The sequence below is a fragment of the Spermophilus citellus genome (genome assembly GCF_964194105.1).
Source record: "Spermophilus citellus genome assembly, chromosome: 1".
Classification (NCBI taxonomy): domain Eukaryota; kingdom Metazoa; phylum Chordata; class Mammalia; order Rodentia; family Sciuridae; genus Spermophilus; species Spermophilus citellus.
The window spans coordinates 903,036-921,992 of NC_138182.1; the positions used below are offsets into that span (position 1 = coordinate 903,036).

Consider the following 18,957-nt stretch of genomic DNA (forward strand, 5'->3'; position numbering starts at 1 on the left):
CGGAGTGGTAGCCCCACGCAGGTGGGTGCCGGTCATGTCTGGGGTCAGCCACCCTCACCTGGGCTCAAGGGGGCCAGCTGTCCAGCCCCCTGTCTCCCTGTTGGTTGGTTCCTATTCTCCCCGTCAAGGCCACCCGTGGCCTGAGGCTCACTGGCCCTGGGGTAGCAGGAGTGGAACTTGCTGGCTCCATCCCCCTGACCCAAGTGGACAGGGCAGGACCTGAGAACCTGCATCTGTCAACTCTCTGGTGCTTTGTGGGCCGGCACTCCCTGGCCTCTGAGAACACAGGCTGGCAGGGCCGGGCACCTGTGTGCGGGGCGGCAGCCTCACATCAGAGCACTCCCGTTCTTCCCGACCACCTCCATGGGGAGTGCTCCTTTCTGTGATGCTGAAATGTGGAAGAAGAGGCCACTGGACACCAAGGGTCTCTGCGACCTGCCCAGACAGCCACGGGATGCAGGAGTGGAGCCAGTGTGCCCCTGGGCAGGAAGCAGGTGCACCGGTGCCGCATACACGCCCACTTTATGCCAGAACACGCCCAGGGAAGCTCAGCCGGCCGTCCACAGCCTGAGGTGCTTTGCGTTTAATGGAAGGAGGGTGAGACACCGATACAGAAAGGCAGAAGTGAGCCACAGCCTTCAGAGCGGCCCCCGCCATGTGTACACACGTGTACATAGCCGTGCAGTCTCAGAGGCAGGGCACGCGCAGACGGGGTGCTGGGGGGGCCAGGCGGGGAGGCCAGGTCTTCTGCAGTCCTCCTTCAGGACTGCCCGGCACCCTGGGCTGGCCACCTCCCTCTCCTGACAATCCCTCGCTCTCTGGGCTTCTTCCTTTCTCTCCCTAGCACCAAGAGCGTGAGGAGGGTGGGACTTGATGCAGGGCAGCTCCACACAGTGCCAGTGGCAGCAGCGTCCCCAGGGCAGGGCTGGGCTTCCCGGGGAGCTAGGGGAATGGGGCTCGCCGCAGGATGCCCAGCTGGGGCTTGGAGTCCATGAGCCTGTTGAGCCACTCCGTGTATTGGGAGACCCGGGTGTACACCCCGACATGGCCGGTGGCAGCGCAGCCCTCTCCCCAGCTGACCACGCCCGTCAGGTACCACGTGCCTCTGTAGCGTGTGGCATGGGGGCCCCCGCTGTCCCCCTTGCAGGCGTCCTTGCTGCCGTCCAGGTAGCCGGCACAGAACATGTTCTCTGTGACCACCGGGGAGTCCGGCCTCTGCTTGGATTGCTCCAGGCAGTCCTGGGTCATCAGCCTGGGCACCTCGATGGCCATGAGCTCCAGGGCCGTGGCACCACGGTCCAGCAGCTGGCCCCAGCCGCTGACCCACGAGAAGCGGATGCTGGCCAGCGTGTTCTCCGAGAAGGCCCTCTCCGGCAGACAGAGGGGCACCACGTGGTCAGTGAGGGTCACGGGCTGATGCAGGCGGATAAGTGCGATGTCATGGTCAGTCTTGCCCACGATGTACTTGTCGGGAATGATGACCTGTACCACCCACCGGGCCTGCTCGTCCCCGTCGTCCTCACTGAGGTCATGCTCGCCTGTGGGGAAGCCACAGCTTTCCCACATCAGGCCTGGACACCCCAAGCTCTCGCTCACCTCACCCTCTGGTCAGGAGCCCGTGGGTGGGGCACCTGAGCCTCCTCTGGGCCTGGGGGCTTGGTATTCAGGGTCATCCACAGAGCCTCCCCAGAGACGGCGTGTGGACAGGTGTGGACAGGTGAATCTGGAACCTAGAGTCAAGGGCACCTAAGGAGGAAGTGGGGGACCCCCCCACAACTGGGCGGATGAGAAGGTCCCACTTTCTCAGAGAGCCTCTGAGCCGAGGCCTCCTTCCTCAGTGCCTCCTGCGCCTGCCTGGCTGAGGCTCACCGGGCAGAGGCCCTGCTTGTGTGGTCCCTGAGTCATCCCAGTTCCACTTGGGAGCAGAGGGCGTGGACAGGATGGTGGCCAAGTGGTCCCACCAGGGCTGTCCTTCGCACAGGCGTCTGATCAGGGGTTTGGGGGAGTGGGGAGCTTGCAGCCTCAACAGCTGGGCTGGGGTCATTAGAGAAGTTCCCTCAGGACCACAGCGGGGCAGTACCCACCCAGCACCACGGACAGGTTCCTCCAGCTCCGGATCTTGTCAAAGCAGTGGGCTGCGGACACCACCCAGCTAGGGTCCAGCAGGGTGCCCCCACAGAGCAGCGCCCTGTTCAGCAACAGCACGGCCTGGGCAGGAGGTCACATGGTTGGCAGGGCCTCCCTGTCCACTGGCTTTCCCTGAGCCCAGAGGGTGCACTGGACTGAGTGGACCCCCACCTAAAACCTGGGGCCGCCACCATCCCTCCCCAGCAAAATGGTGTGGGCCTGACTCTGAGAGAGTCCTGCAGGCACTGGCCGAGGACATCAGGGTGGGCTTCTGCTGTGCACCTGCAGACCTCAGTGACAGGTGACCCGAGCTGGGGAGCACCTTGCACAGTCCTCTGCAGTAGCCTCAGGGCGGCCTCCCTCCCCTCCCGCCCTGCGCGGCTGGCTGGGCAGGCTGGGCCCCTTCAGTCCTGGGGCCAGCGAGCTCCCACCAAGAGCCTGCGTGCCCTGGGGTGGGGAAGCGGGGGCTGCAGACCGGGTCTGTGGGCCTAGGACGTCTTACCTGCCATGGACACTCCCCTTTGGGGCACACCCTGCCCCCCACAATTCGGCCTTGGGGGTTGCTGGCATTCTTTTTTTCCAAAATAGGTATTTTCCCACATGGGTATTGAGCTACATAAAACAAAAGCCACAGAGGTGGCGGCTTAGGAGGGAGGGAGGTGCTCGTGGCTAGGGCTGAGAGCACGTGAACCCCGGGGACGAGAAGCCACTCCACCCAGGCTCCTGCTGGGGCCTCTCTTCAGGCTCAGGGGCCTGCCGTGGAGAGGCAGAGGCCCTGCTTCCTGGAACTGGGTCCTGTCTGCCTTTCGCAGGGGGAGAGCCTCACCCAGGTGAAGGGGTTCTGTCCTGGGACCCCGCCTGTCTGTCTCTGCCTGTATGAGAAGGTCCTGCCCCGTCCAGGCCTGCCAGCCTCGGGGTTTGGGTGCCCCCACTTGGGCATGGCAGTCCATCAGCCTGAGCTTCATTGGGAGGAAATTCCCGTTTTCCTATCAGCACATGCCTTTGGGAAGTTTTGTGGTCCAGAATTGTGCAGCAGTGGGTACAGACACTGTCATTCGCGTCCAGGAACCCCGTGGAGGCCCCACAAGGGGGTGTGAGAGGTGGGACAAGGCTTTGTTAGACTCCCTGGCCTGTCTGCCACGGTCAGGGGCCCAGGACCATGTGGTGAGCTGCCCGGGTCCTGTGCTGGGCTCCATGGCACTGGCCTGCCCTCGGGTGGGGCAGCCTCTCTGGCCTGGGCCCTTAGAGGGGGTTGGCACCTAGTGGGAGCCCAGTGTACATCAGGCCATGTCACCTCTTGGTAGGCCAGGGTTGGTGCCTGGCTCCCTGGCAGGGGCAGCCACAGCCCCTGGCCTGGTACCTGTGGGCATGCAGGACACTCCGTCCGGTTGCAGCGTGTACCCCTCGTGGCACCGGCAGGAGCGCTTGTCCCCTTCGCGGTCGCTGCAGTATTGCTCACAGCCGCCGTTCTCGTTCACACAGATGAGTTGGGCGTTCTTGTCTGGGACAGAGGGGACAACCTGAGAGGGGCCTTAGCAAGGTCAGCGAGAGACAGCTCCAGTGGCCACTGTTCTCGTGCTGCATGGCGGTGGTGTGCAGTGTGGGCTCAGAGCCTGTGGGCGGTCAGGAAGGACAAGACCTGGAGCATCCTTGCCCGAGGAGAGGCAGGCGGCTTCAGGGGGTGCCAGGGGGTGTGGGTGGCTCCAGGACTATCAGCTCTCCAAGCAGCTGGTGGGAGGCTAAGGAGGGCCGGGGAGAGCTGGACCTTTTCTGGGGACAGTGAGAGTGTCCACAGAATGGAGACCTTCCCAGTGAGAGGGTCAGAGCGGCCCTTGAGCCCGGGTGAGCCAGCTGGACCCTTGCCCCAACAGAGGAGGGGACCGTCCCTCAGTTTTCCTTGCTGTGGGCATTTTCCATGTGTGTGCCCAGGCTCTGGAGGGGAGGCCTGTCCGAGAGACTCAGCAAAGGCTCACCGGGAGGTGGAGGTCCAATGACAACGTGAATGATAGGTGGAGGCCTTGGGCCTTCAGGGGCTCCCCAGCGATCAGCCACACCCATGTGACGGAGCCCCAGGACGCTTCCTGGATGCCAGCTCAGGGGTGCTTCCCTGGTTGGTGACACCACTGGACAGGGTGACTGGAAGCCGGCACCCAGCCGCGGTCTGACTCTGTGTCCTGCACTGTGATAACAAACCCAGTGCTGGAGGATGGCAGAGCCCTGTGTGATCTGGGGGGTGGCCGAGCTCAGTGTGACCTGGGGGGGCTGCTGAGCTCTGTGTGACCTGGGGGGGGGGCTGCTGAGCCTGGTGTGACCTGGGGGGGGGGGCTGCCGAGTTCAGTGTGATCTGGGAGATGGCTGAGCCCAGTGTGACCTGGGGGGGGGGCTGCTGAGCTCAGTGTGACGGGGGGGGGGGGGCTGCTGAGCTCAGTGTGACCTGGAGGGGGGCTGCTGAGCTCAGTGTGACCTGGGGGGCTGCTGAGCTCAGTGTGACCTGGGGGGGGGGGCTGCTGAGCTCAGTGTGACCTGGGGAGCTGCTGAGCTCAGTGTGACCTGGGGGGGGGGCTGCTGAGCTCTTTGTGACCTGGGGGGCTGCTGAGCTCAGTGTGACCTGGGGGGTGCTGAGCCTGGTGTGATCTGGGGGGCTGCCAAACTCAGTGTGACCTGGGGGGCTGCTGAGCTCTGTGTGACCTGGGGGGGCTGCTGAGCTCTGTGTGACCTGGGGGGCTGCTGAGCCTGGTGTGACCTGGGGAGCTGCTGAGCTCAGTGTGACCTGGGGGGCTGCCGAGTTCAGTGTGATCTGGGAGATGGCTGAGCCCAGTGTGATCTGGGGGGGCTGCTGAGTCTAGTGTGATTTGGGGGACTTCTGAGTTCTTTGTGACCTGGGGGGCTACCGAGCCTGGTGTGGTCTGGGGGAACTACAAGCCTGGCAATGATTTCATATTTATCAGCTGAAAAAATACCTCTGACCTTTGTAATAGCAACGGGAAGGTGACTGTCACCAGCTGACTCACCTCTGGGGATGGAGGCCTATCTGAATTTCCCAGGGCTGGTTCCAAAGGGGACATGGAATCCTGAGACACAGGCTCCTAGACCTCTCAGTTTGGAAGGGGCCTTCAGTGTCTCCTAGAACTTCCCATGGGGGCTGAGACCAGGTGGACCCCAGCCCTGCACAGACTCTGTGCCGGCCCCTCCCCTCAGCCCAGGGCCCTGGCTGCGACCTCCGGGCAGGAGGCTGGCCTCACTTGTCTCACAGTTGCGTCCCTCAAAGTCGGGGAGGCAGAAGCAGACGTAGGACTGGAGCTGGTCCTCACAGGAGCCCCCGTTCTGGCATGGATTCGAGGCACACTGGTCCCCATCTGTGGGTGAGCCGGCATTAGTGTGCCGAAGAGAAGGGCTGCAGGGTGGGCTGGAGAGGGTGCGTGGCCTGCTCACCGTTGTAGGAAGTCCAGAACTGCCTCTGGGGAACAGGAGGAGCCCGTGAGACACCCAGAGGGAGACACCCAGAGGGAGACACCCAGAGGGAGACACCCAGAGGGAGACACCCAGAGGGAGACACCCAGAGGGAGACACCCAGAGGGAGACACCCAGAGCGCCACCACGGCACCCTCAGGGGGAGCGCGGGCGGGGGTGGACCTGGGCCTCTGTGGGGCACTTGGGAAGAGGTCATCCTCTGTGGAGGAGGTGGCCTCCTCTGGAGGGGACTTTCTCTATTCCCTGACATGGCGCTCTGGCGGAGGCCACGTGTTCCTCTCTCCCAAGCCAGAACACTTGAGTCCAGTCCCAACTTGGCCTCCCCATCTGTGACCTGGAACCAGACACATGTTTGGGGGCCTCCGTCTGCAGACAGGTGATTGTGCACCCTGGGGGTGACAGGAGCAGAGGGGCAGAGTGGGCGGAGGACTTCAGGAACGGCCAAGCGCCTGGTGAGTGAAAAGCAGCTCCTGGAGAACTTTGGTCCAGCTGAAGCTAAGGTCAGAGGGTGCTGTGGGGGGACAGTGGAGGAGGAGGCACAGACCCTGTTCGCCCAGAGGGGCAGCTGGCCTCAGCTAGGACAGGAGATTTCCAGGGGAGTGTGAGGTGTGGAGGGCCAGGGCGCGTGGTGAGGGCCGTGGGTGTCCGGAGGGCGTGGTGTGAGCGGGCCTCCCGCGAGTGTGAGGCTTCGGTGGGCGTGCAGTGCCCTGGGAGTGTGTTGGCCTGAGTCAGCTGGTTGGAAAACCTCCTGTAGAGTGAGCTGAGGGCCTGGGGTCTCAGGGGCCCTGGGACCCCTCTGGGGACCCAGGATGCCTCTGGCTCCCATTTTCCTGAGACGTTGCTCTAGCGATAAGCTGGAATCACCCCGAGTCCTAGTCTGCCCGTCATATCTCCATTCCACTCTTGGCGAAAATATTCCAAGGGGAGAGTTTGAATGGAGGGCAGCTGGCCAGCCTGCCTGTCCACGCATCTCCAGGCCTGACACCAGGAGTGAAGACAGCCCTTGGCGGCCCAGGACACCTCCAGGTTCTTCACACCTGTTCCCTGGGAGGTCCTGGGGCAGGGGGGCACCAGGCCAGCTTCTCACTGCGTCTGTCAGTGGTGCTGAGATGCATGGGCAGCCCTGGGTCCCGGCCAACTTCCTTGGGCAGCCCAGGGACCCAGGGAATGTGCCTTTCAGATGTGTCTGCGCGGTGGGGCAGAGAGCCCGGACAGGGTGTGCTGGAGGGCTCCTGGGCCCGGGAGAGTGGGGAGCCTGGCAGAGGAGCTGAAACTGTCTTGGAGGGCAGAGGCCCCCATGGCCAGGGCTGTGCTTGCCGGGGCCCTGTGCGGTCACCTGGCTGGAGCCCCCAGAGCCGCATCCGCGAGGCGAAACTGAGATGTGGCTGTGGCCCCAGAGCCCAGCTCCCTCCCTCTGCGGCCTCTGCGGCCTCCTGGGCTGGGCCCACACTCACCGTCCTCTCTGGGCTCCTGAAGATCTCTCGGGCCTCCTCGAAGGAGCACTGCTCCTCCTTGCACTCCCTCTCCAGGGAGCCTGGCCGCAGCTCCTCCAGGAGGGAGTTGGCACGCCGCTGCCTGTGGAGGACACTGTGCGCTTCCTCCTGGGTCACGAAGACTGAGAGGGAGCCCGTGAGCATGGCCGCCCCCAACCCTCCAGCCCATCAGCAACAGGACCCCACACTGAAGGGAGCCCCGGTCCTGCTGTCCTGAGGGCTTCCCTACGGAGAGGATCTGAGGGGGGTGGGCTTCTCCTGAGGGCTGGGGACGGCCACCTGGCACCGGGTTCATGGAAGCCACTCTCACACACCCTCCCTGTTGAACCTGAATGCCCCACAGTTAGGACTTTATCTTAAGGAAACGCTCAGTCTTGTAGGAAGCCTGAGCTGCGGGGACTGTGCGTACGGAGTCTGAAGGCCACACCAGGGCACCCAGTGCTGCGGTCACACTGTGCTTAGGAAGACGTGACCCTGAGGGGAAAGATGGTAACACAGCACGTGCTGCCCAGGTGTGACGGGCACGCACGAGTCCTGCTGGGCTTCTCACAGGTGACAGACGGTCCACGTTCCTGTGGCTGGGCTGGGGAAGCGTGGGGAGGCTGTGGGCCCTTCCAGCACAGGGTGCCATTTGCAGCAGAGACAGGCTGGGTGTAGGCCCGAGGCACCTCCCAAGCCACACAGCCCTGGGCATCCTGACCCCCTGTGCCAGCTCCCGAGGCTGGGTGCCTGCCTCACACTGGGCCTTCCTCACCTCTGTGCTGCACCTCAGCTGCAGACCTTTGCCCTCCCCAGGCCTCCCACGCCCCTTCCTGATTCTCCCAGAGACCCCAGCAGCTTCTAGGAGGTGGGTGGGAGGCTTGGGTGGCCTGGGCCCCTCAGGACAGGCTGTAAAGGAGGAAGGAGGGGTGTCGAGGCAGAGCCACCCTCACCGGGGCGCGGGTGGTCCCAGCAGTGAGGCCTGGCTGAGTTTGAGGCTTCCTGGGACACCAGTAGGTGAGGGCAGAGTGGGGAAGAGCGAGGCCAGGGAACAGGGCAGCTGGGGAAGAGCGAGGAGCAGCAGACACAAGGTGCCCCAGCTTGCCACGCATCCCCAGGCTTTCTCCTGAGGCTCAGCGCCCGCCCGTGTGGGCTGTGGTGGCAGGCCACCCTGCTCCAGCGTCCCACGGACTGTCGGAGGCATCCTACCTGGGACCCAGGAGCTCTGCTCTGTGCAATCCCTCTCCGCTGTCCAGCTTCACAGGCAGGACCCACGGGCACCCAGGAGAGCACCCTGCTCCTAAAAGTTTCTTGAAAAATGACCAGCCAAGTCTGCCCCATTAGCAAGGGTCATAACGGTCATTCCTCAGCTAAATGTGGCGCACACCGGCCATCCCAGTGACTTGAGAGGCCAGGCAGGAGGATCACAAGTTCAAGGTCAGCCTGGATGATTTAGTGAGGCCAGTATCAAAATAAAACATTTTAAAAAGGGCTGGTGATGTTGGACAGTTGTAGAGGGCCCCTGGGTTCAACCCCTGATCTCACAGAGAGGGAGGGAGAGAAGGAGGAAGAGAGGGAGGCAGAGGGAGAGGGAGAGAGGGAGAGGGAGGGAGGGAGAGAAGGAGGAAGAGAGGGAGGCAGAGGGAGAGGGAGAGAGGGAGAGGGAGGGAGGGAGAGAAGGAGGAAGAGAGGGAGGCAGAGGGAGAGGGAGAGAGGGAGAGGGAGGGAGGGAGAGAAGGAGGAAGAGAGGGAGGGAGAGGGAGAGGGAGAGAGGGAGAGGGAGGGAGGGAGAGAGAGAAGGAGAGGGAGGGAGGGAGGCAGAAGGAGAGGGAGGGAGGGAGAGAAGGGGAGGGAGGGAGGGAGAGAAGGAGGAAGAGAGGGAGGCAGAGGGAGAGGGAGAGAGGGAGAGGGAGGGAGGGAGAGAGAGAAGGAGAGGGAGGGAGGCAGAAGGAGAGGGAGGGAGGGAGAGAAGGGGAGGGAGGGAGGGAGAGAAGGAGGAAGAGAGGGAGGGAGAGGGAGAGGGAGAGAAGGAGAGGGAGGGAGGGAGAGAAGGAGAGGGAGGGAGAGAAGGAGAGGGAGGGAGGGAGAGAAGGGGAGGGAGGGAGAGAGAGAAGGAGAGGGAGGGAGGCAGAAGGAGAGGGAGGGAGAGAAGGAGAGGGAGGGAGAGAAGGAGAGGGAGGGAGGCAGAAGGAGAGGGAGGGAGAGAAGGAGAGGGAGGGAGAAGGAGAGGGAGGGAGAGAAGGAGAGGGAGGGAGGGAGGGAGGGAGGGAGGGAGGGAGGGAGGGAGGGAGGCAGACTGAGTAGCTGCTCCTCCGTGCACCATGGGCACTTGGACACTAGCTTTTTGGCAGTGTTACCAGTGGCCGGCAGACGCCTGTCCAGAGCAGAGGCAAGGCTTGGGTGGCCAGGGCCCAGCCCTCAGGACTTGCTGTAAAGGCCTGCACCTCTCTCCTGGGAAAGCCCTCCCAAGAGGACATACCTGCAGCCAGGGATCCCTGAAGTCCAAGCAGAAAGCAGAGGAGGGTGAGCCCGTGGGAAGCCATGGTGAGCTCAGCGGCTCCCTGCTGTGGACGTCCAGAGGGGACAGGGGGCAAAGGGCAGGAGCTGGGCGGAGGAGGGGAGGGCAAGGGCGTCTGAACCCCAGGCCAGGAGCGGAAGCCCTGGTGCCCAGCAGGGGGGGAGGACAGGGTGCTGGGGAAAGCCCTGGTTCCTGGCAGAAGTGTGAGTTAAGGCCTGCGTCTGGCAGGGGCGCCCCAGGTGCACTGCAGAATTCCAAGGCTCTCGGACCCGGGACAGTAAGTGGGGACATTTCCACCCCAGAGAAAACTAGGCTGTGTCGCAGTGCTGAAAAGAGCAGGCTTTGGGTGAGGATGGAGGACTTGGAGAGGGGCCGGGGAGGCCCAGGCCTCTCAGGAGGGCAAGAAGTTGCTGTGCCCGGCACCAAGCCTGTCTCTGCTGCATGTGGCACCCTGGCTGGGACGGCCACCCCTCCCCACACTTCCCCAGCCGCCAGCTAGATTTCTGAGGATGAGGGACTTCCTGTGCTAAAGCTGGGCTGTTCCAGCAGCTTCAAGATCTAAGGTCACCCATGCCTCCTGGTGTCCAGTGGGCCTGGGCTGAACCCTCTGAGGGCAAATGTCCTTTCAGAGATGGGTTCCTGCTGATGTTCCTTCAGAGCTGGACTTCCCTTGGTTGGCCCTGACTTGACCATGTCCTCCTGCACCTGTGGTCATCTCAGCCCTCAGAGCAGCTGCTCATTTTGGGATAAAACGCACAAACTGTCCAGCTCAAACTCAACCCCTCCTTTCCCTGGCAGATTTGTGGGGCTGGGCATAGGATCAGATCCTTCGTGAACTTGAAAAACAGGCAGATTATCAGGCTCTGATTGCCTTGAGATAGGAGCGATTTATTTAAAAAGACCCAAAAGCTACACTTTAAAAGATGGACAAAAAGGCACCTAGGCACAAAGGAGTGGGGGTCCACGGGAGGAGTGGAACAGCAGCCCTGGGCCTGTCCCCTGTGTGCTGAGACCAGTCACAAGGTCCTGTGCCGTGGGTCTGATGTGAAAGGGAGACCAAGCAGATGAGACCCTGAGGGTCCAGGTGGAAACCTCCACTCTTGGGTCCTCAGGAGCCGGTGCTGGGAGGCTGCTTGTTGTAGTCTGCTCAGGATTGCGCTCTCCGCGCCTGCGGTGGGGTGGCTGAGCTGGCTCCCTACTCCACCTAGAGGGCAGGCTCCTGGCCCATGCTCAGAGCCGTCAGGGCTGCACTGGGATCTGTCTTCTGCCACGTGCCTTATGGCTAGTTTTCTCATTCTACAAAGACTGCGCTGCTGGAGTTCTGATAGAAGTATCTTAAGTTTGCAGGCTAATTTGGAGGAGAATTGACATTTTGGTGACGCCGGATGCCCCCTCCATAAGCATCTCTCCACTTCCCTAGGGGTTCTCTCGTGGCCTATGGCATGTTGTGTTTTATCCACAAGTTTCATCACTTGGTTGCTGTTGACATAGCGACTGTTTTCGGTTTGTTGCTGCTAGGGATGTCTCTGGGGGTCTGTTCTCCCTGGGTTTCTAGTTCCTCTCCACCCCCACGCCTCACTTCCTTTTCCTGTTGCAATCCCATGTTCCCCTGAAGGACTATGAGCGGTGGAGGGCTTCCCTGTGTTTTGCCCTCAGTGGGGATGATTCTGAAGGATTTTGGGACATAAAGTTTGGAGGTGAAGATTCTGTTAGATACACGTTATTGGTTAGGGAAATTCCCTTCTATCCCTTGTGTAGCCTAACATGGCAGATGACTGCTCAGTAAAAACCGTGCCCTGCACCGCTGCACCTGGCCAGGTTCTCCTTCAGTGTGTTCAAGCCAACTTTTTGAGAGCACCATGTTTCTGCCATCGCACATCTGTGCCTTGTGGACACCCCTGCTTGGGTAAGTGTCATCTGTGCCTGTGCAGGGTGGCGCTGGGGTTGGAGCCCGGGCCTCCAGTGGGGAGCAGGGCAGGCACACCTACTACCAAGCCGCACCCCAGCTCCTGGGACTTTTATTTGTAACATACTGCTGGGATTCTGGAATTTTTGTATTCATCTTCATAATTTCATGTTTTTCGTACATAATATCTGTCTTTGTGTACCAAGGAAAAACTTGCTTCAGGAATATTTATATTTTTTGTTCGAACCAGTTTGTGTAAATACCTTTATATGCCTAGAAAACCACCTGGTCTGGTACGATCTGGAGTTTTTTTCAACTCCAATTTAATTTCTTTGTTATTCATTCATCAACCCAAGAATTTTATTTCTTCTGGACTAATTTTTAACAATTTAGCTTTTTAAAAAGAAGTTTCCTATTTTTTCTGTTTCCCAGACGTATTAGTAGGAATTTGTTCCTATGGTTCTCTCAATTAAAAGCTGTTATTCCTTGTGGACCAATGGGTCCATCTTGTGAGGTTTCTTGGGGACAAGCCTTTGGCTTTGGTCTGTCTGGGTTTTGTTATTTTTCTCCTTTCCTTTTCACACTTCTGATGAGTTTGCTGGACCTACTTTTCAGCTTCCTCAAATGGGTAACTCGTTAATTGTGTTACGTAAAGCTTAGATGCAGTTGGCTGTAAAACCAATCTCAGCCGTGCCTCAGCTGCAGCCCTTAGACCCTGGCCAACACGTGGACACCTGTCCAGCTCTAGGGACCAGATCCCCATGATGTGGCCTTTCTAATCCAGGTCTTGGAAACATACTTTTACATTCCCAAATTCTTCTAAACAAATGTTCAATAGCAAATGTTTCAGGGTCTCCTTTAGCAGTTATTTGTCTATTCTAATAGCTTTCAGACCCCCAAATGTCTTCAAAACAAACGTTTAAAAGCTGAATTGTTAAAATTGGCCCAGAAGAAATAAAATACTTGAGTTAATGAATGAATAACAAAGAAATCAAATTGCTGTAAATGATCACCCTACCACAGTCTTTTCATTGGTTTGTAGACACTTGGAGAATGCACCAGGCGTGCTGGAACATGGCACTGCCTTTTCTATTTTTAAGGACAGTTAACAGTTTTTACAGGAGGAAGTGGCATCTCGCCCTGCCTGCCAAGGCTTGCTTTCTGTGTTTTGGGCTTATTATTGTTTGCTTAGGTGTTTGCACACTGTTCCTTGTACTCTAAGTGCCCTATTTCCATGGCTGTGTCCTCAGCATTGTTATGCCGCTTCCTCTGCTCCGTACTTTCCTGGTCTTCTTGCTTTCTTTTATTTTCGATCTTGGCATATTCTTATTCCAGGGATCCTTCATCAGTTACCTGCCTATCCAGTTCAGTGCTCTTCCTGTAAGTCAGCCTCCTGTGTAGGTCACCACCTTCCTCCCACCTTCTGTGGGTGGGGCCTCTCTGGATCCCATTTCATGTTTTCTGTTTACTGTGTTCCCTTCCTCTCTTGGGCCACTCTCCGCTACTTTGGTTTGAAGTTGTGGGGTGTTATTCTGTAAAGGTACTCTCGGGTCACCTTCACGTTTTGACGTGTCCACCGGGTACTACTTATCATCACCACAGCGGACGGGGTAAAGCACCCAAGCTACAAGTCCTGCGCTCCCTGGGTCCTGCCAGCCGCCAGCCGCTGTTGCCTGGCTGTGCAGGCCCTACACCACCTTGGGGCTCCGCAGGGCCGGCCCGTGTTCAGAGAGCAGGCCGAGAGCAGGGGTTTCTGACGTTTATTCAAACTTCATCCATACAATAAAGAGCTCTGACTTTTAAATTTCATTTACATTAGCAGTTAAAAGAAAAGTAACAGTCAATGAAACATGACGTTTTAAAGTGCCTTCATGAGGGAGAGATCACAGAGAGAGGGCAAGCCCAGGTGGAGACAGAAGGAGCCGCATCTGGACTGGAGATGAGGCGGACCACACTCTGCCACGTTTCCAAGTGTGTACCAGGAGAAGCGTCTTCACAGGCCTCCTGCGTGATTCCCTCCTCTGGAGGTCTGGCCAGCAAGGGCTCCGCGCACCACAGGGTGGGGAGGGCGCTTCACCTTGGCCACAGCGGGGCGGCAGCCCCCATGGCAGCAGGGCAAGGAGACAGGGAGGACTATAAAGTGACACATGTTCAGCAGCATGAGACCATAAATATGCCTTTACATCCAGATCGTATGTACACACACAAACACTCATACCACACCTACCCTCCGGGAAGTCTCAAGAGGACAGATTTGTTTCTGAAACACAAAAAGGGTTTGAAAAGCAGAAGGGTTTTGGTTCCAGTTCTGCCATGATTTGAACACATCACTCAAGGTGACCCTAACCACACCTGTGGACTTTCCTGCAAGGCCAGGTAGGTGGTGCCAGAGAAGGACTTGGTCCTGCCTGAGGCGCCAGCACACCTGTTCACCCAGCACAGTGGACAGGGAGCTCAGAGACCCCACAGAAACTGCATCTCTACACTGTCTTTAAAAACAACAAAAATACACTAATTCAGTGAAGCTCTTTAAAAAACTGAGAGTCCCCTTATTTTGTAGAAAAGAAGGTTTCTGAATCAGAGTTTAAATTTTCTTGTGAAATGCGGCTGATGCATGTAGAAGGACCTGGTTTCTTACTGCTTTTGGTTGTGAGACACCACCTGATCTTATCCATGTGTGTGGGTTCACCTGTGACCAGGTGTGCTTCAAGGGGTGCCCGAATCATTTAGTGATATAGACAACGAGCTTTGATGTAAACCCCAGTAACAAAAAAATAGTTTTATATCAAATACAGTATCAAATTACCATTTCATGTAAACACAGTGATTCTTGGTAAAGATTTGAGGCCAAAGTACCACAAAAAATGGCCACGGGATTAATCCCTGTTTTTAAAAAATCAGAAACTTATAAAAGACAAGAGTTCCCCAGGCCCCTCTCTGCGGCTGCTTTCCGCGGCGGCTCCCACCGGGACATTCCCACAGCAAGCACCAGACCGAGGAGGGCGGCCGCGCGCGGGTGAGGGGCTGTCCCCAGGCCCCTCCCCGTGCACTCGGCAGTGGCCCTGGGGCCTGGTCCTGGGAGCTGGCTTCCGCCCCCGGGGGCCGGCTGCTGAGGCCCTGTCCTCTGCGGCCGGCGGGTGCACTGGGGTCCTCCAGTGTTTGGCTATCTTGGAGCGCCGTCCCCTCCGCAAACTACGCGAGCCCGAGCAGAAGACGACCAGAGACCGCATGCGGGTCAGCGCCGGGCGCAGGGCAGAGCGGTCCTAGCCCTGGAGGTCGGAGAAGGGCGCCGCGCAGCCCTCGCTGCAGCTCGAGGAGTTGCTCAGCACGGCCGACCCCGGGCTCGACTCTGCGGGGAAACCGGGAGACTCGGTGGGCGGCGGCCCTCCGCACCTCCGGTCAGACGGGCTGGGGCCGCGCCGGCACCGAGGGCCTTACCTGAGCTGCTCAGACACTGCGCCGAGCCGGACGTGCCCAGCACAGCCGACAGGCTGCTGGCCGGCACCCAGCCCTCCCGGCCGCTGCTCAGGTCCCGGACGTACCTGAAAGAGGCGGGGCCAGCGGGCAGCGGCGCGAGGCCCCGGCCCCCGTTGGAAGTGGGAGAGGGCGGGGCGCGGGAGGGACGGCGGGGGGGGGGAGGGCGGGGCGGGGGAGGAGGGCGGGGCGGGGGAGAGGGTGGGGCGGGGGAGAGGGTGGGGCGGGGGAGGAGGGCGGGGCGGGGGAGGAGGGCGGGGCGGGGGAGAGGGCGGGGCGGGGTGCGGGAGGGACGGCGGGGGGTCGCGGGGGAGGGCGGGGCGCAGGAAGAGGGCGGGGCGGGGGGGATGGCGGGGCACGGGAGGGACGGCGGGGGGGGGGAGGGCGCGGGGGGAGGGCGGGGCGGGGGAGGAGGGCGGGGCGGGGTGCGGGAGGGACGGCGGGGGGGGGAGGGCGGGGCGGGGTAGAGGGCGGGGCGGGGTAGAGGGCGGGGCGCGGGAGGGACGGCGGGGGGGCGGGGGGAGGGCGGGGCGGGGGGAGAGGGCGGGGCGGGGGGAGGGCGGGGCGGGGTGCGGGAGGGACGGCGGGGGGTCGCGGGGGGAGGGCGGGGCGCAGGAAGAGGGCGGGGCGGGGGGGATGGCGGGGCACGGGAGGGACGGCGGGGGGGGGAGGGCGCGGGGGGGGGAGGGCGCGGGGGGAGGGCGGGGCGGGGGAGGAGGGCGGGGCGGGGTGCGGGAGGGACGGGCGGGGGGGAGGGCGGGGCGGGGTAGAGGGCGGGGCGGGGTAGAGGGCGGGGCGGGGTAGAGGGCGGGGCGCGGGAGGGACGGCGGGGGGGCGGGGGGAGGGCGGGGCGGGGGGAGAGGGCGGGGCGGGGGGAGGGCGGGGCGCGGGAGAGGGCGGGGCGGGGAGAGAGGGCGGGGTGCGGGAGGGACGGCGGGGGGGGGGAGGGAGGGCGGGGGGGGGGGAGAGGGCGGGGCGCGGGAAGAGGGCGGGGCGCGGGGGGAGGGGGGGGAGAGGGCGGGGGGAGGGGGGGGAGAGGGCGGGGGGAGGGGGGGGAGAGGGCGGGGGGAGGGGGGGGAGAGGGCGGGGGGAGGGGGGGAGAGGGCGGGGTGAGGGGGTCGGGGCTGGGGAGAGGGCGGGGCGCGGGGGTCGGGGCTGGGGAGAGGGCGGGGCGCGGGGGGCCCCAGCTCTGACCCCTTACCAGAGCCCCTCAGCGCCCTCCTCCACCACCTCCACTATGTCCCCGCTCCTCATGGCGAGGGTGTCTGGGCCCCCCTTCTCATCGTCCAGCACCACTGTGTACTTCCCAGGGACCTGCGGGAGACGGACACAGGCGGAGTGCCAGTAGGTCAGCACCTGCTGCTCAGTGCCAGCAAGAGGACACGAACTTTTGCTGCACTTGGCACCTGGGCAGCGCCACTCAGGGCAGGGAGTGTGCGTCCAGAGCGGGCTTCAAGAGACCCCGCTGTGGGAGCAAGGCCCTGTTTTAGGAAGATGCTGCTAGGCCCCATGTTATCACCATGTTAGAAACCCAAGCGTGGGTGCCAGGTGTCCTCAGGCTCCCTGGCCTGGCGGCTGGGCACACTGGGCTCCGTGCTGGTCTCAGCAACGCCCCTTCTGGAATGCCTGCCCTCTGGCGGGCTCCTTCTAGGTGGCCCTCTCAGGCTGTTCTCTTTGGAGGACATCCTTACCTAAAGTGTTACAAGGCTGAATGCTGTTTTGTGCTTCCTGTGAGAGGTTGTGTTCCCTGCATTATCAGGTGTTGGGAACGCTGGTACCCAGTGGACACTAAACCAATGTCTATGGGGTCAGTTCTGCTGCGGAATGTGGGCGGGCACTCCTGGCCTCACAGAAGCACGTGAGCTGCAGGAGGCGCTCTGGCAGCAGGGCCTGGGCAGGACTGGTGAGGGCCACAGGTGGACAACCCCACCTTGGCTCCCTACTGGGCCCAGAGCAGCCAGCATCTCCACACTGAGAACAAGATCTAACCCCTCCCCAGGCCCCACTCTCCCCTGCTCACCAGCCCCAGTCCCTCCTGCCACGCCGCCCTCCCTGTGTCCTCATGTCTACCCTTCTCACTCTTGACCAGTGTTAATGCGCCCTCTTGGGAAAGACCCAAATAGGTATTTGTGGGGGTCATCCCGACTCTAATATGTAATTTAATATGTAAATGACTTTTCTTGCTGTACTATTAAAAACAGGACATGGTTTATCATGCGAGCCCATACCTAGGGATTCTGCAAATCCACAATCAAGATAATTCAATTTCTTAAAAAGTGAGATGGAGGCTCCAGTGTACAGTGTTAGGAAAGCTTAATTAGTGCATTCTCTCCATGTGGAGGGTGAGTGACAGGACACACTGTGCAGGGGCTGTAAGTTGTAGGTACACAGTGTGCTGGGGCCTTGGGCATGGACACTGACCCAGGCCAACACAGAGCACTTCGGCGTGAGGAAGTGCAGCTGCACTTGCAAGACCCAGGCTGAGGTCGGTCTTCTAGAATACTCCTTCTCCAGGGGACAGCACCCACCACCACCACCCAGGCAGGACAAGGTTACCAGCTTCTTGGGGCCCACTCCCCCATCCTCCTCTGCGTCGGATGAGTTGATGGGTTCCTCAGCACTTGACCAGCCGCCCTCGTCCTCAGGGACCTCCAGTGAGTGGGACGTTTTGCTCCAGCCTAAGGGAGGAAGAGGCTCCAGTGAGGGCCACGTCCACGAGAAGCTGCCATCCATCCAGCTGTTCCACGCGAGTCTCACAGACTCCCTGAAATGTGCAGCCATGGGTCCAAGCTGAGCCCAATCACAGGACCCGCCTGCCTAGGCTCCCGGCTCCACCCATTGTCAAAATGCTGGGACTGTGTTCCAAGTCACAGGAAGACTGACGGGGTGTGATGGCATCTGCTCCCAGCTGCCAATCCACGGGGAGAGAAAGCCCAGACCCTGCACGGAGACCTGTGCCTGTGTCAGGCTGCAGCCCCACAAGCCCCCACCCTATAGCAAACACTGGAGGAGAAGGCATTTCAGTTAACACTGTGACAACCAACACCTCCCAGACCAGCCAGGAAGGCAGTTTCTAGCCCAAAACGACCCCACGGATCTCTGGTCCGTAAGCTGAGGGGGCTGTGTACTCGCAGGGCAGGGAGCACCCAGGTGGGGATGCTGAGCAACCACGACAGGCTGTACAGTGGTTGCAACAAAGCCAGGCTCTACTTTGGCCTCTAGTCCAGCCCACCAACCCTGGCCAGCCAGGCGGGACCTAGACTATATCTATTGCTTTGTTAGTGTTCCTCCTGCCTAGTGTCCCCCAGCGGTGGCAGTGGTGTTCCCATCATGGGGGAGATGGGGACCAGGAATTCCCAATGGTGATAAATAGAGTAAGTGCACTGGGCACCTGCCTTCAGTACCAAGAAGCACAGGGCCAAGACAGATGCCCAGGGCATTAAATGACACCTTAATGCTTCAACAAGGAACAAGCGTGTCAGAGACAGGCAGACTGCCCAGTGGGTTTGCACCTGCCACAGCCTGCTCCAGGCTGAAGCTGCCTTTTCCTATGAAAGAGAGGTGCTGGGGTGTGAAGAGGTCACAGAGGAGCCCCAGGCACGAGTGCATGTGTGCCTTACCCCCCCACGAAGTCAGGGTTGCAAGAGACAAACCATCTCTGAAGGCCAGCTCCCTCCCACGCCTGAGGACGTTCAAGGCTGGCAATGAAAAGCTTCTGCTGAGAGGCCTGGAAGTCACCTTGTCTTTCTAGACAAGGGAGCCGGCCGGTCCTCATACCAGGCCAGGTGCAGCCTGAGCCCTTCCGAGCTCCTCTCTCCTGGGGCTGGCTGCAGGAGAGGGGGATGGCTGTGCAGCTGGCTCTGCAGGTGTCACACCAGGCTTGTGCCTGGGCAGGACCTGGGGACTGGGTCTGCAGGGCAGTTGCCTGTCCTCCCTGCTCCCAGCCCACCTGCAGCTGCAGCCCAGCTTGGAGCTGGAGCACTGGTGCC

At 60.9% G+C, this 18,957-nt stretch overlaps 2 protein-coding genes across 13 annotated transcripts in view; both read right to left on the reverse strand.

Annotated features, from left to right (window-relative positions):
- Positions 1-568: 568 nt before the first annotated feature.
- F7 (coagulation factor VII) lies at positions 569-9,691 on the reverse strand. Its single transcript, XM_081293695.1, has 8 exons — positions 9,550-9,691; positions 7,053-7,213; positions 5,560-5,584; positions 5,370-5,483; positions 3,488-3,628; positions 2,630-2,739; positions 2,085-2,208; positions 569-1,538 (listed from the first exon to the last, which is right to left on the reverse strand). The coding sequence occupies exons 1-8, from the start codon at positions 9,611-9,613 to the stop codon at positions 943-945; spliced, it is 1,335 nt and encodes a 444-aa protein (XP_081149821.1). The 5' UTR covers positions 9,614-9,691; the 3' UTR covers positions 569-942.
- A 3,547-nt stretch (positions 9,692-13,238) lies between these two features.
- The window catches only part of MCF2L (MCF.2 cell line derived transforming sequence like), a 104,436-nt gene continuing 98,717 nt past the window's right edge, over positions 13,239-18,957 (reverse strand). For 10 of the 12 annotated variants that reach the window (XM_081297221.1, XM_081297223.1, XM_081297215.1 and 7 more), the window contains 4 exons: positions 17,525-17,646; positions 16,170-16,282; positions 14,933-15,036; positions 13,239-14,843 (listed from right to left, as the gene is read on the reverse strand). In XM_081297221.1, the coding sequence (XP_081153347.1) occupies positions 14,758-14,843; positions 14,933-15,036; positions 16,170-16,282; positions 17,525-17,646 (425 nt within the window). In that variant the 3' untranslated portion in view covers positions 13,239-14,757. Of the gene's footprint in view, positions 14,844-14,932; positions 15,037-16,169; positions 16,283-16,859; positions 17,647-18,957 lie in introns of those variants that run through there. The other 2 variants (XM_081297216.1, XM_081297219.1) reach the window with 1 other exon arrangement.

What these genes read in the sequence shown, in the direction of transcription:
- F7 (XM_081293695.1), bottom strand. Translation starts at nt 9,613, where the DNA reads ATGGCTTCCCACGGGCTCACCCTCCTCTGCTTTCTGCTTGGACTTCAG. An exon ending in AGTGTCCTGCATGCCCACAG is followed by an intron (nt 2,740 to 3,487) that starts GTACCAGGCCAG and finishes TGTTTTATGTAG; the next exon opens with CTCAATACCCATGTGGGAAA. An exon ending in AAGGGGAGTGTCCATGGCAG is followed by an intron (nt 2,209 to 2,629) that starts GTAAGACGTCCT and finishes CCTCCTGCCCAG; the next exon opens with GCCGTGCTGTTGCTGAACAG.